At 47.6% G+C, this 19923-nt stretch overlaps 1 protein-coding gene across 1 annotated transcript in view; it reads right to left on the minus strand.

Annotated features, from left to right (window-relative positions):
* Nucleotides 1-13335, minus strand: part of phf2 (PHD finger protein 2) — a 134794-nt gene extending 121459 nt beyond the window's left edge. Inside the window, exon 1 of the mRNA XM_036951005.1 lies at nucleotides 12769-13335. Coding sequence (XP_036806900.1) covers nucleotides 12769-12866 — 98 coding nt within the window. The 5' untranslated portion in view covers nucleotides 12867-13335. The remainder of the gene's footprint in view (nucleotides 1-12768) is intronic.
* Between the last annotated feature and the right edge of the window lie 6588 nt (nucleotides 13336-19923).

The raw sequence follows: 19923 nt of genomic DNA on the forward strand, positions 1-19923 counted from the left end.
TTTCCACAGTTGTGTCAAGTTGGCTGGATGTCCTTTGGGTGGTGGACCATTCTTAATACACACAGGATAATGTAACCCAGCAGCGTTACAGTTCTTGACATAGTCAAACTGGTTCGCCTGGCACCATACCCCGTTCAAAGGAACTTCAATCTGAATGGCACACATACACTATCCACGTCTGGGGCGGCAGGTAGCCTTGTGGTTGGGCCAGTAACCGGAAAGTTGCTGGATCGAATCCACGAGCTGACAAGGTAAAAAATCTGTCGTTCTGCCCCTGAACAGGCAGTTAACCCACTGTTCCTAGGCCGTCATTGTAAATAAGAATTTGTTCTTAACTGACTTGCCTAGTTAAATAAAGGTTAAATGTCTCAAGGCTTATAAAATCCTTCTTTAACCTGTCTCCTTCCCTTCATCTACACTGATTGAAGTGGATTTAACAAGTGACAGCTTTCACCTGGACAGTCTGTCTCATTGAAAGAGTAGAGTACAGTAGAGTGCAGTTCAGTAGAGCTCAGAACTGTAATATTATACTGTGATGTGCTGTAATGTCCAAACTTGTGAAATATAGACATCTATGATTGTTATAGATTGTTATAGATTTGGTCCGGTCTGGACCAATCAAATGTGGTCTTGTTTGGGGGCGGAGCTCATTAGAATAATAGCCAGTGTGTAGAATAGTACTCAGACATTCAAAAGCGCATATTAAATGTCTCTACCTTTATGAACCTATTCAGGATACATCACCATGAAGAGAATGATGTTCATAAATGGTTCATTTCTGTCTAGTACAGATCAAGGATCCATGATGTCATTCTGTTACCGTCATTATGTTGTGTTGATCCACTTCACTTACTGTAGTTCAATAACCAAACTAAATGTTCTCTAACTCAATGTGTCATGTCATAGCTGTCACCTTTGAATGTGAATTCAAAGTTGAAGAAGATTTGACTGTAATTGTGTTACTGAGATATACTGGACGGATCCTAAATGTGTTTCAGTAACATGTTTAGTGGTAATTGTTTAAAGTAGACTTCTGCATATGGGTGTATGGTTTGTTCAACTTTGCAATCAATGGTTTTTGATTAAGATACATTTTAAGGTGAAAAAGCGAGCCTCAGCATCACCCTGTTACTGTGGAATCGCCCATAACCATGTGTCTGGTAGCCAATAGAAGTATGTTTTGTGTGCCTTTAGCCAATAGCAGTATGTTTTGTGTGTCTGTTAGCCAATAGCAGTATGTTTTGTGTGCCTTTAGCCAATAGCAGTATGCTTTGTGTGCCTTTAGCCAATAGCAGTATGCTTTGTGTGCCTTTAGCCAATAGCAGTATGCTGTGTGTGCCTTTAGCCAATAGCAGTATGTTTTGTGTGTCTGTTAGCCAATAACAGTATGTTTTGTGTGCCTTTAGCCAATAGCAGTATGCTTTGTGTGCCTTTAGCCAATAGCAGTATGCTTTGTGTGCCTTTAGCCAATAGCAGTATGCTTTGTGTGCCTTTAGCCAATAGCAGTATGCTTTGTGTGCCTTTAGCCAATAGCAGTATGCTGTGTGTGCCTTTAGCCAATAGCAGTATGCTTTGTGTGCCTTTAGCCAATAGCAGTATGCTTTGTTTGTCTGTTAGCCAATAGCAGTATGCTTTGTGTGTCTGTTCGCCAATAGCAGTATGCTTTGTGTGTCTTTAACCAATAGCAGTATGCTTTGTGTGCCTTTAGCCAATAGCAGTATGCTTTGTGTGCCTTTAGCCAATAGCAGTATGCTTTGTGTGCCTTTAGCCAATAGCAGTATGCTTTGTGTGCCTTTAGCCAATAGAAGTATGCTGTGTGTGCCTTTAGCCAATAGCAGTATGCTTTGTGTGTCTGTTAGCCAATAGCAGTATGCTTTGTGTGTCTGTTCGCCAATAGCAGTATGCTTTGTGTGTCTTTAACCAATAGCAGTATGCTTTGTGTGCCTTTAGCCAATAGCAGTATGCTTTGTGTGCCTTTAGCCAATAGCAGTATGCTTTGTGTGCCTTTAGCCAATAGCAGTATGCTTTGTGTACCTTTAGCCAATAGCAGTATGCTTTGTGTGCCTTTAGCCAATAGCAGTATGCTTTGTGTGCCTTTAGCCAATAGCAGTATGCTTTGTGTACCTTTAGCCAATAGCAGTATGTTTGACTACAGTACATTGGGAAAGTATTCACTTCAGACCCCTTGACTTTTTCTGGATTTTGTTATGTTACAGCCTTATTCTAAAATTGATTAAATTGGGGGTTTTTCTCCCTCATCAATTTACAAACAACACCCCATAATGATAAAGCAATTGTTTAACATTTTTTTAAGGGAAATATCACATGTACATTGGACCGCGGAGTGAAGGAAAAGCAGTCAACAAGTCAACAACTCCGAGAGATTGACTTCCTCCCTGCTTGTGTTTATGAGAGGTATTGACATGTTGAATGCACCGATCTGCCTGTTTGAACTACTGGCCCACAGCTCAGACACCCATACATACCCCACAAGACATGCCACCAGAGGTCTGTTTAAACAACTAGCACACAGCTCAGACACCCATGCATACCCCACAAGACATGCCACCAGAGGTCTGTTTAAACTACTAACACACAGATCAGACACCCATGCATACCCCACAAGACATGCCACCAGAGGTCTGTTTAAACTACTAACACACAGATCAGACACCCATACATACCCCACAAGACATGCCACCAGAGGTCTGTTTAAACTACTAACACACAGCTCAGACACCCATGTATACCCCACAAGACACGCCACCAGAGGTCTGTTTCAACTACTAACACACAGCTCAGACACCCATGTATACCCCACAAGACACGCCACCAGAGGTCTGTTTAAACTACTAACACACAGATCAGACACCCATGTATACCCCACAAGACACGCCACCAGAGGTCTGTTTAAACTACTAACACACAGCTCAGACACCCATGTATACCCCACAAGACACGCCACCAGAGGTCTGTTTAAACTACTAGCACACAGCTCAGACACCCATGCATACCCCACAAGACACGCCACCAGAGGTCTCTTCACAGTCCCAAGTCCAGAACATACTATGGGAGGCACACAGTTCTACATAGAACCATGACTACATGGAAGTCTATTTTACATCAGGCAACTGATGCAAACAGTCAAATCAGATGTAGAAAAATCAATAAATACACCTTATGGAAGAGCGGGGACTTTGAAGAGACACACAACGGTACAGACACACGCATACGCACACAAGCGCTAGAACTGTGCACTCTCCACTCACGTACACAAGGTACGCTATGAAATAACACGTATGGAATCATGTAGTAACCAAACAAGTTGTAAACAAATCCAATTATATTATATAATTTGAGATTGTTCAAATTAGCCACCCTTTGCCATGACACTCTTGGCATTCTAAAATAAAGAAAGAAAATCCCTAGGTGTGTTCAAACTTTTGACTGGTTCTGTACAATGTAATATTGTTGTATGGTGGTATTATACATGTTGTATTGTAGTGATGGTATTATACATGTTGTATTGTAGATATGTAGTGGTGTAATAATGTTATATGATGTACTGTTTCGAGGTCGACCGATTAAATCTGAATGGCCGATTAATTAGGGCCGATTTCAAGTTTTCATAACAATTGGAAATCGGTATTTTTGGACACCGATGTTTTTTTGTGTTTTTTTTTTACAACTTTATTTAACGAGGCAAGTCAGTTAAGAACACGTTCTTATTTTCAATGACGGCCTAGGAACGGTGGGTTAACTGCCTTGTTCAGGGGCAGAACGACAGAGTTTTACCTTGTCAGCTCGGGGATTCAACAGATTTAACAGCAGCGGAGAGAGAGAGAGAAAGCTGTGGATAGGAACAGCATGGGGAGACGGAGAGGGACAGCTGTGGATAGGGACAGCATGGGGAGACGGAGAGGGACAGCTGTGGATAGGGACAGCATGGGGAGAGGGACAGCTGTGGATAGGGACAGCATGGGGAGACGGAGAGGGACAGCTGTGGATAGGGACAGCATGGGGAGAGGGACAGCTGTGGATAGGGACAGCATGGGGAGACGGAGAGAGACAGCTGTGGATAGGGACAGCATGGGGAGAGGGACAGCTGTGGATAGGGACAGCATGGGGAGACGGAGAGAGACAGCTGTGGATAGGGACAGCATGGGGAGACGGAGAGGGACAGCTGTGGATAGGGACAGCATGGGGAGACGGAGAGGGACAGCTGTGGATAGGGACAGCATGGGGAGAGGGACAGCTGTGGATAGGGACAGCATGGGGAGAGGGAGAGGGACAGCTGTGGATAGGGACAGCATGGGGAGAGGGAGAGGGACAGCTGTGGATAGGGACAGCATGGGGAGAGGGACAGCTGTGGATAGGGACAGCATGGGGAGAGGGACAGCTGTGGATAGGGACAGCATGGGGAGAGGGACAGCTGTGGATAGGGACAGCATGGGGAGAGGGACAGCTGTGGATAGGGACAGCATGGGGAGACGGAGAGGGACAGCTGTGGATAGGGACAGCATGGGGAGACGGAGAGGGACAGCTGTGGATAGGGACAGCATGGGGAGGCGGAGAGGGACAGCTGTGGATAGGGACAGCATGGGGAGAGGGACAGCTGTGGATAGGGACAGCATGGGGAGAGGGACAGCTGTGGATAGGGACAGCATGGGGAGAGGGAGAGGGACAGCTCTGGATAGGGACAGCATGGGGAGAGGGAGAGGGACAGCTGTGGATAGGGACAGCATGGGGAGAGGGACAGCAGGGGAGCGGGAGAGGGACAGCAGGGGGAGAGGGACAGCAGGGGAGAGGGACAGATGTGGATAGGGACAGCAGGGGGAGAGAGAGAGGGACAGCTGTGGATAGGGACAGCATGGGGAGAGGGACAGCAGGGTAGAGGGACAGCATGGGATAGCGACAGCAGGGGAGAGGGACAGCATGGGGAGAGGGACAGCAGGGGAGAGGGACAGCAAGGGAGGGGAACAGCAAGGGAGAGGGACAGCATGGGGAGAGGGACAGCATGGGGAGAGGGACAGCTGTGGATAGGGACAGCAGGGGAGAGGGACAGCTGTGGATAGGGACAGAAGGGGAGAGGGACAGCAGGGGAGAGGGACAGCTGTGGATAGGAACAGCAGGGGATAGGGACAGTAGGGGAGAGGGACAGCAGGGGGATAGGGACAGCAGGGGGAGAGGGACAGCATGGGAAGAGGGACAGCAGGGGAGAGGGACAGCAAGGGAGAGGGACAGCAGGGGAGAGGGACAACATGGGGAGAGGGACAGCAGGGGGAGAGGGACAGCTGTGAATAGGGACAGCATGGAAAGAGGGACAGCAGGGGAGAGGGACAGCAGGGGAGAGGGACAGCAGGGGAGAGGGACAACATGGGGAGAGGGACAGCAGGGGGAGAGGGACAGCTGTGAATACGGACAGCATGGGAAGAGGGATAGCAGGGGAGAGGGACAGCAAGGGAGAGGGACAGCAGGGGAGAGGGACAACATGGGGAGAGGGACAGCAGGGGGAGAGGGACAGCTGTGAATAGGGACAGCATGGGAAGAGGGACAGCAGGGGAGAGGGACAGCAGGGGAGAGGGACAGCAGGGGAGAGGGACAACATGGGGAGAGGGACAGCAGGGGGAGAGGGACAGCTGTGAATAGGGACAGCATGGGAAGAGGGATAGCAGGGGAGAGGGACAGCAGGGGAGAGGGACAGCTGTGGATAGGAACAGCAGGGGAGAGGGAAAGCAGGGGAGAGGGACAGCAGGGGAGAGGGACAGCAGGGGAGAGAGAGAGAGACAGCTGTGGATAGGGACAGCATGGGGAGACGGAGAGGGACAGCTGTGGATAGGGACAGCATGGGGAGAGGGACAGCTGTGGATAGGGACAGCATGGGGAGAGGGAGAGGGACAGCTCTGGATAGGGACAGCATGGGGAGAGGGAGAGGGACAGCAGGGGAGCGGGAGAGGGACAGCAGGGGGAGAAGGACAGCAGGGGAGAGGGACAGATGTGGATAGGGACAGCAGGGGGAGAGGGAGTGGGACAGCTGTGGATAGGGACAGCATGGGGAGAGGGACAGCAGGGTAGAGGGACAGCATGGGATAGGGACAGCAGGGGAGAGGGACAGCATGGGGAGACGGACAGCAGGGGAGAGGGAAAGCAGGGGAGAGGGACAGCAGGGGAGAGGGACAGCAGGGGAGAGGGACAACAGGGGAGAGGGCAAGCAGGGGAGAGGGACAACAGGGGAGAGGGACAGCTGTGGATAGGGACAGCAGGGGATAGCGACAGCAGGGGAGAGGGACAGCAGGGGACAGGGACAACAGGGGAGAGGGCAAGCAGGGGAGAGGGACAGCATGGGGAGAGGGACAACAGGGGAGAGGGCAAGCAGGGGAGAGAGACAACAAGGGGAGAGGGACAGCAGGGGAGAGGGACAGATGTGGATAGGGACAGCAGGGGGAGAGGGAGTGGGACAGCTGTGGATAGGGACAGCATGGGGAGAGGGACAGCAGGGTAGAGAGACAGCATGGGATAGGGACAGCAGGGGAGAGGGACAGCATGGGGAGAGGGACAGCATGGGGAGAGGGACAGCTGTGGATAGGGACAGCAGGGGAGAGGGACAGCTGTGGATAGGGACAGAAGGGGAGAGGGACAGCAGGGGAGAGGGACAGTTGTGGATAGGAACAGCAGGGGATAGGGAAAGTAGGGGAGAGGGACAGTTGTGGATAGGAACAGCAGGGGATAGGGAAAGTAGGGGAGAGGGACAGCAGGGGGAGAGGGACAGCAGGGGGAGAGGGACAGCATGGGAAGAGGGACAGCAGGGGAGAGGGACAGCAGGGGAGAGGGACAGCAGGGGAGAGTGACAGCAGGGGAGAGGGACAACATGGGGAGAGGGACAGCTGTGAATAGGGACAGCAAGGGAAGAGGGACAGCAGGGGAGAGGGAGAGCAGGGGAGAGGGACAGCAAGGGAGTGGGACAGCTGTGGATAGGGACAGCAGGGGAGAGAGACAGTTGTGGATAGGAACAGCAGGGGAGAGGGAAAGCAGGGGAGAGGGACAGCAGGGGAGAGGGACAGCAGGGGAGAGGGACAGCAGGGGAGAGGGACAGCAGGGGATAGGGACAGCAGGGGAGAGGTACAGCATGGGAAGAGGGACAGCAGGGGAGGGGGACAGCATGGGGATAGGGACAGCACGGGAGAGGGACAGCAGGGGGAGAGGGACAGATGTGGATAGGGAAAGCAGGGGATAGGGACAGCAGGGGAGAGGGACAGCAGGGGGAGAGGGAGAGCAGGTGGAGAGGGACAGCAAGGGGAGAGGGACAGCAGGGGAGAGGGACAGCTGTGGATAGGGACAGCATGGGAAGAGGGACAACATGGGGAGAGGGACAGCAGGGGAGAGGGACAGCAGGGGAGAGGGACAGCAGGGGAGAGGGACAACATGGGAAGAGGGACAGCAGGGGGAGAGACCCAGCTGTGAATAGGGACAGCATGGGTAGAGGGAGAGGGACAGCTGTGGATAGGGACAGCATGGGGAGAGGGAGAGGGACAGCTGTGGATAGGGACAGCATGGGGAGAGGGAGAGGGACAGCTGTAGATAGGGACAGCATGGGGAGAGGGAGAGGGACAGCTGTGGATAGGGACAGCATGGGGAGAGGGACAGCAGGGAGCGGGAGAGGGACAGCAGGGAGCGGGAGAGGGACAGCAGGGGAAAGGGACAGATGTGGATAGGGACAGCATGGGGAGAGGGACAGCATGGGTAGAGGTACAGCATGGGAGAGGGACAGCAGGGGAGAGGGACAGCATGGGGAGAGGGACAGCAGGGGAGAGGGACAGCAAGGGAGAGGAACAGCAAGGGAGAGGGACAGCAAGGGGAGAGGGACAGCATGGGGAGAGGGACAGCTGTGGATAGGGACATCAGGGGAGAGGGACAGCTGTGGATAGGGACAGAAGGGGAGAGGGACAGCAGGGGAGAGGGACAGCTGTGGATAGGAACAGCAGGGGATAGGGACAGTAGGGGAGAGGGACAGCAGGGGGAGAGGGACAGCAGGGGAGAGGGACAGCAAGGGATATGGACAGCATGGGGAGAGGGACAGCAAGGGGAGAGGGACAGCATGGGGAGAGGGACAGCAGGAGAGAGGAACAGCTGTGGATAGGGACAGCATGAGAAGAGGGACAGCAGAGGAGACAGACAGCAGGGGAGAGGGACAGCAGGGGAGAGAGACAACATGGAGAGAGGGACAGCTGTGAATAGGGACAGCTTGGGAAGAGGGACAGCAGGGGAGAGGGACAGCATGGGATAGGGACAGCAGGGGAGAGGGACAGCAGGGGAGAGGGACAGCATGGGGAGAGGGACAGCTGTTGATAGGGACAGCAGGGGAGAGGGACAGCAGGGGGAGAGGGACAGCAGGGGAGAGGAACAGCAGGGGAGAGGAAGAGGGACAGCTGTGAACAGGGACAGCTTGGGAAGAGGGACAGCAGGGGAGAGGGACAGCATGGGATAGGGACAGCAGGGGAGAGGGACAGCATGGGGAGATGGACAGCATGGGGAGAGGGACAGCTGTGGATAGGGCCAGCAGGGGAGAGGGACAGCTGTGGATAGGGACAGAAGGGGAGAGGGACAGCAGGGGAGAGTCACAGCTGTGGATAGGAACAGCAGGAGATAGGGACAGCAGGGGAGAGGGACAGCAGGGGGAGAGGGACAGCATGGGGAGAGGGACAGCAAGGGAGAGGGACAGCAAGGGAGAAGGACAGCATGGGGAGAGGGACAGCAGGGGAGAGGGACAGCAGGGGAGAGGGACAGCATGGGAAGTGGGACAGCAGAGGATAGGGACAGCAGGGGAGAGGGACAACATGGGGAGAGGGACAGCTGTGAATAGGGACAGCTTGGGAAGAGGGACAGCAGGGGAGAGGGACAGCAGGGGAAGAGGGACAGCATGGGGAGAGGGACAGCAGGGGAAAGGGACAGCAGGGGAGAGGGACAGCTGTGGATAGGGACAGCTGTGGATAGGGACAGCATGGGAAGAGGGACAGCAGGGGAGAGGGACAGCATGGTGAGAGGGACAGCAGGGGAGAGGGAAAGCATGGTGTGAGGGACAGCAGGGGGGAGGGACAGCAGGGGAGAGGGACAGCATGGTGAGAGGGACAGCAGGGGAGAGGGAAAGCATGGTGTGAGGGACAGCAGGGGGAGAGGGACAGCAGGGGAGAGGGACAGCTGTGGAGAGGGACAGCATGGTGAGAGGGACAGCAGGGGGAGAGGGCCAGCAGGGGAGAGGGACAGCATGGTGAGAGGGACAGCAGGGGAGAGGGACAGCTGTGGATAGGGAAAGCATGGGAGAGGGACAGGTAGGTACACTATATATACAGCTATAAGTATGCATCCTACCAGGTAGGTACACTATATATACAGCTATAACTATGCATCCTACCAGGCAGGTACACTATATATACAGCTATAAGTATGCACCCTTCCAGGCTGGTACACTATATATACAGCTATAAGTATGCATCCTACCAGGCAGGTACACTATATATACAGCTATAAGTATGCATCCTACCAGGCAGGTACACTATATATACAGTTATAAGTATGCATCCTACCAGGCAGGTACACTATATATACAGTTATAACTATGCATCCTACCAGGCTGGTACACTATATATACAGCTATAAGTATGCATCCTACCAGGCAGGTACACTATATATACAGTTATAAGTATGCATCCTACCAGGCAGGTACACTATATATACAGTTATAACTATGCATCCTACCAGGCTGGTACACTATATATACAGCTATAAGTATGCATCCTACCAGGCAGGTACACTATATATACAGCTATAAGTATGCATCCTACCAGGCTGGTACTCTATATATACAAAAGTATGTGGACACCCCTTCAAATTAGTGGATTTGGCTATTTCAGCGATATCCGTTGCTGACAGGTGTATAAAATTGAGCACACCGCCATGCAATCTCCATAGACAAACATTGGCAGTAGAATGGCCTTACGGAAGAGCTCAGGGACTTTCAACATGCACCGTCATATGATGCCACCTTTCCAACAAGTCAGTTCGTCAGATTTAGAGCCTCCCCGTCAACTGTAAGTGCTGTCATTGTGAAGTGAAAACGACTAGGAGCAACAACGGCTCAGCCGCAAAGTGGTAGGCCACACAAGCTCACAGAACGAGACCGCCGAGTGCCGTAGCACGTAAAAATTGTCTGTCCTCAGTTTCAGCACTCACTACCGAACTGCCTCTGGAAGCAACGTCAGCACAATAACTGTTTGTCGGGAGCTTCATGAAATTGGTTTTTCAAGGCCGAGCAGCCGCACACAAGCCTAAGATCACCATGCGCAATGCCAAGCATCGGCTGGAGTGATGAATTACGCTTCACCATCTGGCAGTCCGAAAAATGAATCTGGGTTTGGCAGATGCCAGGAGAACACTACCTGCCTGAATGCATAGTGCAAACTGTAAAGTTTGGTGGAGGAATAATTGTCTGGAGCTGTTTTTCATGGTTCAGGCCTCTTAGTTCCAGTGAAGGGAAATCTTAACGCTACAGCATACAATGACATTCTAGACGATTCTGTGCTTCCAACTTTGTGGCAACAGTTTGGGGAAGGCCCTTTCCTGTTTCAGCATGACAATGCCCCTCTGCACAAAGCGAGGTCCATACAGAAATGGACTGACCTGCACAGAGCCCTGACCTCAACCCCATCGAACACCTTTGGGATGAATTTGAAAGCCGACTGCGTGCCAGGCCTAATCACCCAACATCAGTGCTCGACCTCACTAATGCTCGTGGCAGAATGGAAGCAAGTCCCTGCAGCAATATCCCAACATCTAGTGGAAAGCCTTCCCAGAAGAGTGGAGGCTGTTATAGCAGCAATGTTCCAACATCTAATGGAAAGCCTTCCCAGAAGAGTGGAGGCTGTTATAGCAGCAATGTTCCAACATCTAATGGAAAGCCTTCCCAGAAGAGTGGAGGCTGTTTTAGCAGCAATGGGGGGACCAACTCCATATTAAAGCCTTCCCAGAAGAGTGGAGGCTGTTATAGCAGCAAAAGGGGACCAACTCCATATTAAAGCCTTCCTATAAGAGTGGAGGCTGTTATAGCAGCAAAGGGGGACCAACTCCATATTAAAGCCTTCCCAGAAGAGTGGAGGCTGTTATAGCAGCAATGTTCCAACATCTAGTTGAAAGCCTTCCCAGAAGAGTGAATGCTGTAATAGCAGCAATGTTCCAACATCTAGTTGAAAGCCTTCCCAGAAGAGTGAATGCTGTAATAGCAGCAATGTTCCAACATCTAGTGGAAAGCCTTCCCAGAAGAGTGGAGGCTGTTATAGCAGCAATGTTCCAACATCTAGTGGAAAGCCTTCCCAGAAGAGTGGAGGCTGTTATAGCAGCAATGTTCCAACATCTAGTGGAAAGCCTTCCTATAAGAGTGGAGGCTGTTATAGCAGCAAAGGGGGACCAACTCCATATTAATGGCCATGATTTTGTAATGAGAAGTTCGACCAGGAGCTGGCCATGTACTGTATGTCGGCTTGATGCATAGTTTCTAATACAGTAATAAAGTAGTGTAATGGCAAACCCCTAGAATGAAGCGGGAATAATGGAGACCGTTTGGGTTATTAGGCTCCTGGATTCAGCAGTGTCAACCCAGGGACAATTTCAAATGAGCCACCATCAGGCTACGACAGACAGCCTCCATAAACACAACGTCAAAGCCAAGATTACTGCTAGACCTTAATTACTTTGAATATTTCTCGTATCGGCCAGGTTTCGTGATATTCACACGAATAATAACGCATCGCTCAACTGACATGGATGATTGGAGATAAGATGTGTTACCCGCGTTCAGCCGATGAGACATTGTAGCAGGCAGCGTAGTACTGAATGACACATTGTAGTCTTGCACCAAAGGGTTAATGTTAACGCGCGTAAATATCTTCTTCTGATTTGAAAACGCCTGTTGGCAATAAGTGATCGAAAAAGAAAGTGATCGATCAGTGACGGATGATTGTCCTGCATTGGGCAATTAACGTACAAAGGACATCGTAAAAACATTTCAAATAAAGCAAAAGACGTGGCAGACTTCCATTATTATCGGCGGGCTAAACTGATGAACCTGGCTCGCTGATACACTTGAGAAAATAGAATTGGTTTCAAATACATGGTGTGAAAATCTTCAAGCATTTCGATCGTTTTACAGAGAAAATGTAGACAGCAACCCCGCACTGCAACGTCTATCAATGGGCAGTTATTCAAAGTGTCTGGCTGGAGGGCAGCGGGCTATTGTCAGCTACGACTCCTCTTTTCTCAGGGCTTTTATAACGTCGACAAAACAATAAAACAATAGACATAAAACACCATAGTACTGCCCGGTTTAACGGCGGGACAAGCTAAACATGATGTAGATTGAAATGTGTAGCCTCGTTACTGTCCGATCGAGACACCCACTGTTCTGCTCTGTCCTACAATGTTACTGTAGCCACCCACATGAGATAGAGCTGGAAACACACTCTGAAAATACTACGAGATCATACAAACACACCTTCATATTTACATGACTATATTGTTCACTAAATGTTTTGGTGCTATTCACAAAAATGTCACAACCGACTCATCTATTTTTAACTCCGCCTTCTTCAAGCGGCCTCGCGCTTCTGGCAATTCAGATGTCGACAAAGAATGTGCAACATACTGTCAAATGGTCAAATGATCCTACAAAACACAACGTGGACGGACAAAAAAACATCCACAATATATTCAAGCAATTACCTTCCGTGAAACCAGTCCTTGCATGCGTCACATTCGATCATAAACTGGGTAACGTCGTACGGTAATCTGCAGATGCAATATACTGGTACAGTCGCCATGTTAGATCATTGACAACAACGTCGGATAGGAGGGAGAGAGACGGGGCAGCAGCAACTCTACTGCAACAAAATGCAATATGAAGATCTTCCACAAGCCGAAGCAAGCCAGTTCCGCTGGACATTAAATTACATCCACAAGTCCATCATCCACTGATCTTGCATTAAGTTGGTTATCGTCCTGATTTAGCACAGAGGTCGATAATGTTCCTGAAGTGCATCATTGTTTTCCTGCCCCCTGGTGCCTGTAGTATCCAGCCACTCATAAACCAACATAAAATGTATCCTCGTTGCATTGTAATATCTGTTACGTCAGCGTTCGTCCTCGATGGCTCGCATCAGATGAATGAATGTCATTAACGGAGCAACCGTTTCAGCGGGCATCCCGGGACCTCTCAAACCGACAAGCTCGAGCTTGGTAGAAATCGAGCAACCGGAATCGAACAATTTACCGATTCTTTACCTGATCAAATACAGATCGTTTCCGTATCACCGCGAGACATGATGATGGAGATGAAATGCCAACAGTTCTGATTACAATCCTCCTATAACCTACATGTGTCTTTTATCATATCAATCTGTTTGATTTATTAATAACTTAGGAATGAATAAATATGAATATCACATCTACTCTTGATTTCGGATTAAAGAAGAGCAGAAGCTGTCTTTTTCCAAGTCGGTCAATTAAGCTATGTTCCCCCAAATCCACAAATGACATTATGCTATAGAGATCTCCTGATTATTTACTCTTAATTAAGGGTTTATACACATTTTCATGACTATTGTTATAGCCTAAAACTAGGCATTATTGACACTGGAAGGCTGCTGTGTCTGATCCCATGCAGACCTACCATCTCCTGTCGTTGTGCCCTTAATCAAGGCACTTCACCCCCCACAAAGTAGAACTGAACTGTTAGTCACATGTGGTCAACCCTCCATCTGAAGAGCTGCTGGCTGTGCAGGCTTGGCTTTTGATCCAGCGCTGAAACACCCAATTCTGCTTATCAAGGTCCTGTTGAGCAGTTGATGTTTAGGCTACAATGTGGTTAGAGCAGGGCAGGAACAAAAGCCTGCACACCCAGTAGCTATCCTGGAGGATGGTTGCCACCCTTGATATAAAGTATTACAACAACACAACCAAATACTTCTGTCTTCTAAAATGATTCCCTCATTTAATGACCAGGGATCAAATGGAGAAGGCAGGCTACTTCAAAGCAGGTTATCTAACTAGACATGTTTATGCAGTATCAGGTTCAAATATTCATGTTTTAGGGGAAATCTATGCACAGCAAGATATTTGTCAATTAGACTATTCTTAGAATGTGTTTTAATGTTGTCACAGTTACATGGCTACTGTTTAATAGAGGGGGATCCCAGCTTTCCAACGGTACAGATTTATTTAGGCTGTGGAAAGGCGACAACGACATTAAAGCGTAATTGGCTATGGATAACTAGCGCTCCCTCTCCTCCGATAATGACACACAAACAGACACGCACTGAAGGGTCACCACGATAATGGCTGGTATGTATATTTTTAAGTGATTGATAATATTTTAAAGTGTGCCTTTATGAATGACATAAACAATTATTTTTTACTTTTCATGACCTCAGAACAGCGTATCTTGCACATTCATGCTGGCGCATTTTCAATCTGCGCAATCTGGAACAGTCTACTGTCACGCATAGATTCACAGACTGACTAGCTGCAAATAAATGTGAACTAAACGGAATCAGGAAACTACATTGCTATTCAATGCAGATCCCGCCTTCATTCTGCTTTGATCAACCTTTTTTTGCCTCCGTTTGTGAATCTGTGACGGTGATAGGCTACTTTCCTTTATAGAGGAGCTGGTACGCAATTACTCTAAAAATTAAAACCGTGTTAAATTAAAGTTTCAATATTCGAACCTTCAAACTTCAATAGCTCACGAACAATTTGATCTACATGTCTCAGGTTAGGCTCCCTATGAAGGAAAAAAAGTATTTTCCCAATTCCGAACCGAGTTTCATAATCACACAGCAACGATTTAGGCAGCCTGGCGGACCGTCAACTCAACTATTTAGGGACTGTCCACAAAGTGCATGATCACAATATGCAAACTTCAATAGCTCTTCAACCACATGACTTAGCAACCTCATTTCAATTGTCCATTATTCCTTACTTGCTGACGCACGTGTACAAGTTGGTTTTGTTCACCCACACCAGACATTATCAGGACATGTAGGTTGAAATATCAAAACAAACTCTGAATCAATTATATTAATTTGGGGACAGGTCAAAAACATTAAACATTTATGTCAATTTAGCTAGCTAGCTTGCTATTGCAAGCTAATTTGTCCTGGGATATAAACATTGGGTTGTTATTTTACCTGAAATGCACAAGGTCAACGACTCCAACAATTAATCCACAGATAAAACAATAAAACAAATTTGTTTCTCGTCATCTCTCCTGCTACCTTCCGGCTTCTTTTTCTTCTTTGGACTTTATATGGCAGTTGGCAACCAACTTTACGGTGTATTACCACAAAGATGAACTGAGTGTGGACCTCAGCTCATCTTTCAATCACCTATGTGATTGAATATGCTTCTAAAAACCAATGAGATGGGAGAGGCAGGACTTGCGGCACGTTGAGCATCACAAATAGAACCAAGTTCTATTTTAACACCTGGCCACGCAGACGTGCGCGAGCAGAGTGGGTGCAATTATTGAATAACATGTGTAAATGTATTTTTGCGACGTGAGCGGTGTGGTCAGCATGTCACATAGAGAGGCGTGTTGCACACACTTTGGTTTTCTCAAAATAATTCCAACATTTATATACATTTATAAAAATCCCTTACAATTCAATAGCTCTTTGATCACATGACCTAGGCACCTCAAACCAACTTTATGTTATCCAAAGGGGAGGGACACACATTGCACAGACTTAAACAAATATATTGTTTACTTACTTTAAGTTTGCTGACGCCACAAAGGTGGTAGGCCTGATCACCGACAATGATGAGACAGCCTATAGGGAGGTCAGAGACCTGGCCACGTGGTGCCAGGACAACACCTCTCCCTCAACGTGAGCAAGACAAAGGAGATGATCGTGGACAACAGGAAAAGGAGGGCCGAACAGGCTCCCATTAACATTGACGGGGCTGTAGTGGAGGGGGTTGAGAGCTTCAAGTGCCTTGGTGTCCATATCACCAACAAACTATCATGGTCCAAACACACCAAGACAGTCGTGAAGAGTGCACAACAACACCTTTTCCCCCTCAGGAGACTGAAAAGATTTGGCATGGGTCCTCAGATCCTCAGAAAGTACAACAGCTGCACCATCGAGAGCATCCTGACCGGTTCCATCACTGCCTGATACGGCAAATGCTCGGTATCCGATGGCAAATGCTCAGTATCCGACGTAAGGTGCTACAGAGGGTAGTGCATACAGCCCAGTGGGGCCAAGCTGTGGCCAAGCTTCCTGCCATCCAGGAAGCGTGGTGTCAGAGGAAGGCGGTGTCAGAGGAAGACTCAAATAAATTGTTGAAGACTCCAGTCACCCACGTCATAGACTGTTCTCTTTGCTACCGCACAGCAAGCGGTACCGGGGTGCCATGTCTAGGTCCAAAAAGACTCCTTTAACAGCTTCTACCTACAAGCCATAAGACCGCTGAACAATTAATAAAATGGCCACCTGTACTATTTGCGTTGTTTTTACACTGTTGCTACTCTCTGTATATTATCTATGCACAGTCACTTTACAAATTACCTCAACTAACCTGTACCCCCATTGACTCGGTACCATATGTATATAGCCTTGTTTTTGTTATTTTCTTGTGTGTATTATATTTATTTTTTTGTCATATTTTCTTAACTCTTTTTCTAGAACTGCGTTGTAGGTTAACGGCTTGTAAGTAAGCATTTCACGGTAAAGTCTACCTACACCTGTTGTATTCTGCGCATGTAACAAATACAATTTGATTTGATAACTTAATGCTATAGAACAGGCCCGGGGGCGTATGCGGCCCGGCCCGCGACCTGATTCAATACGGCCCGCGGAATCATGCTCAGATCACATAAAGCTAGGTTTGCGCAAAAAATAAAAAATATCAAAGATTTCTAAGAAAATTTAATTAGACAATGAATGTAGGGTGTTACAACAGAGTGGACATTAAATATTTATTTATTGAGGTATCATGAAAAGCTGTGTGCAAAGAGAGCATCGCTGTCTTGAAAGACTACAACTTGTCTCGACACTTCCAGATGAAGTATGCAGAGAAATATAGGAATACCAGGGTTACAAACTAGTCACCTTTCGGCGAAGTTCGCCGTTTTGAATGCAAAATAGGTGAATTACGTGATTCGTGTCGATCCGATGAGAAAAGTTTGGGAGGGATCAATACTGGCTGTAAGGGAACGAGTGATGCGCGTTTGTATGGAAGGCCAAGAGGTTCAAATCGTCTTACCCAGACACGTCTTATTAACACTTGAAATTATAATTTTTCACTTGCTTTTTTCAAGTGTGAAATGACATTTGTTGTACATGTGCTTTTTTCAACTGTCCAGTGTGTTTACAGGTGATTAGAACGCTTGTTATGGTCATTTTTAAACACGTTCATTACACCTGTTCAGTGCTCATTACACCTGTTCAGTGTTCATTACACCTGCTCATTACACCTGTTCATTACACCTGTTCATTACACCTGTTCAGTGTTCATTACACCTGTTCATTACACCTGTTCAATGTTCATTACACCTGTTCAGTGTTCATTACACCTGCTCATTACACCTGTTCATTACACCTGTTCATTACACCTGTTCACTACACCTGTTCATTACACCTGTTCAGTGTTCATTACACCTGTTCATTACACCTGTTCATTACACCTGTTCATTACACCTGTTCATTGCTCATTACACCTGTTTATTACACCTGTTCACTACACCTGTTCATTACACCTGTTCAGTGTTCATTACACCTGTTCATTACACCTGTTCATTACACCTGTTCAGTGCTCATTACACCTGTTCATTACACCTGTTCACTACACCTGTTCATTACACCTGTTCAGTGTTCATTACACCTGTTCATTACACCTGTTCATTACACCTGTTCATTACACCTGTTCAGTGCTCATTACACCTGTTCAGTGCTCATTACACCTGTTCATTACACCTGTTCATTACACCTGTTCAGTGTTCATTACACCTGTTCACTACACCTGTTCATTACACCTGTTCACTACACCTGTTCATTACACCTGTTCACTACACCTGTTCATTACACCTGTTCACCACACCTGTTCATTACACCTGTTCATTACACCTGTTCATTACACCTGTTCACTACACCGGTTCACTACATCTGTTCATTACACCTGTTCAGTGCTCATTACACCTGTTCAGTGCTCATTACACCTGTTCATTACACCTGTTCACTACACCTGTTCATTACACCTGTTCACTACACCTGTTCATTATACCTGTTCATTACACCTGTTCAGTGTTCATTACACCTGTTCATTACACCTGTTCACTACACCTGTTCATTACACCTGTTCACTACACCTGTTCACTACACCTGTTCAGTGTTCACTACACCTGTTCATTACACCTGTTCACTACACCTGTTCAGTGTTCACTACACCTGTTCATTACACCTGTTCACTACACCTGTTCATTACACCTGTCCATTACACCTGTTCAGTGTTCATTACACCTGTTCATTACACCTGTTCACTACACCTGTTCATTACACCTGTTCATTACACCTGTTCAGTGCTCATTACACCTGTTCAGTGTTCATTACACCTGCTCATTACACCTGTTGAGTGCTCATTACACCTGTTCAGTGTTCATTACACCTGCTCATTTCACCTGTTCATTACACCTGTTCATTACACCTGTTCAGTGTTCATTACACCTGTTCATTACACCTGTTCACTACACCTGTTCAGTGTTCATTACACCTGTTCAGTGTTCATTACACCTGTTCATTACACCTGTTCAGTGTTCATTACACCTGTTCAGTGTTCATTACAACTGTTCAGTGTTCATTACACCTGTTCATTACACCTGTTCAGTGTTCATTACACCTGTTCATTACACCTGTTCACTACACCTGTTCAGTGTTCATTACACCTGTTCAGTGTTCATTACACCTGTTCAGTGTTCATTACACCTGTTCATTACACCTGTTCAGTGTTCATTACACCTGTTCAGTGTTCATTACACCTGTTCAGTGTTCATTACACCTGTTCATTACACCTGTTCAGTGTTCATTACACCTGTTCATTACACCTGTTCAGTGTTCATTACACCTGTTCAGTGTTCATTACACGTGTTCAGTGTTCATTACACCTGTCCAGTGTTCATTACACCTGTTCATTACACCTGTTCAGTGTTCACTACACCTGTTCCTTACACCTGTTCATTACACCTGTTCAGTGTTCATTACACCTGTCCATTACACCTGTTCAGTGTTCATTACACCTGTTCATTACACCTGTTCAGTGTTCATTACACCTGTTCATTACACCTGTTCAGTGTTCATTACACCTGTTCATTACACCTGTTCATTACACCTGTTCAGTGTTCATTACACCTGTTCATTACACCTGTTCACTACACCTGTTCATTACACCTGTTCAGTGTTATTTACACCTGTTCAGTGTTCATTACACCTGTTCATTACACCTGTTCAGTGTTCACTACACCTGTTCCTTACACCTGTTCATTACACCTGTTCAGTGTTCATTACACTTGTCCATTACACCTGTTCAGTGTTCATTACACCTGTTCATTACACCTGTTCAGTGTTCATTACACCTGTTCAGTGTTCATTACACCTGTTCATTACACCTGTTCAGTGTTCACTACACCTGTTCATTACACATGTTCACTACACCTGTTCATTACACCTGTTCAGTGTTCATTACACCTGTTCACTACACCTGTTCAGTGTTCATTACACCAGTTCATTACACCTGTTCAGTGTTCATTACACCTGTTCATTACACCTGTTCAGTGTTCATTACACCTGTTCAATGTTCATTAAACCTGTTCACTACACCTGT

This window comes from Oncorhynchus mykiss, chromosome 17, assembly GCF_013265735.2.
Source record: "Oncorhynchus mykiss isolate Arlee chromosome 17, USDA_OmykA_1.1, whole genome shotgun sequence".
In the NCBI taxonomy this organism is placed as follows: Eukaryota; Metazoa; Chordata; class Actinopteri; order Salmoniformes; family Salmonidae; genus Oncorhynchus; species Oncorhynchus mykiss.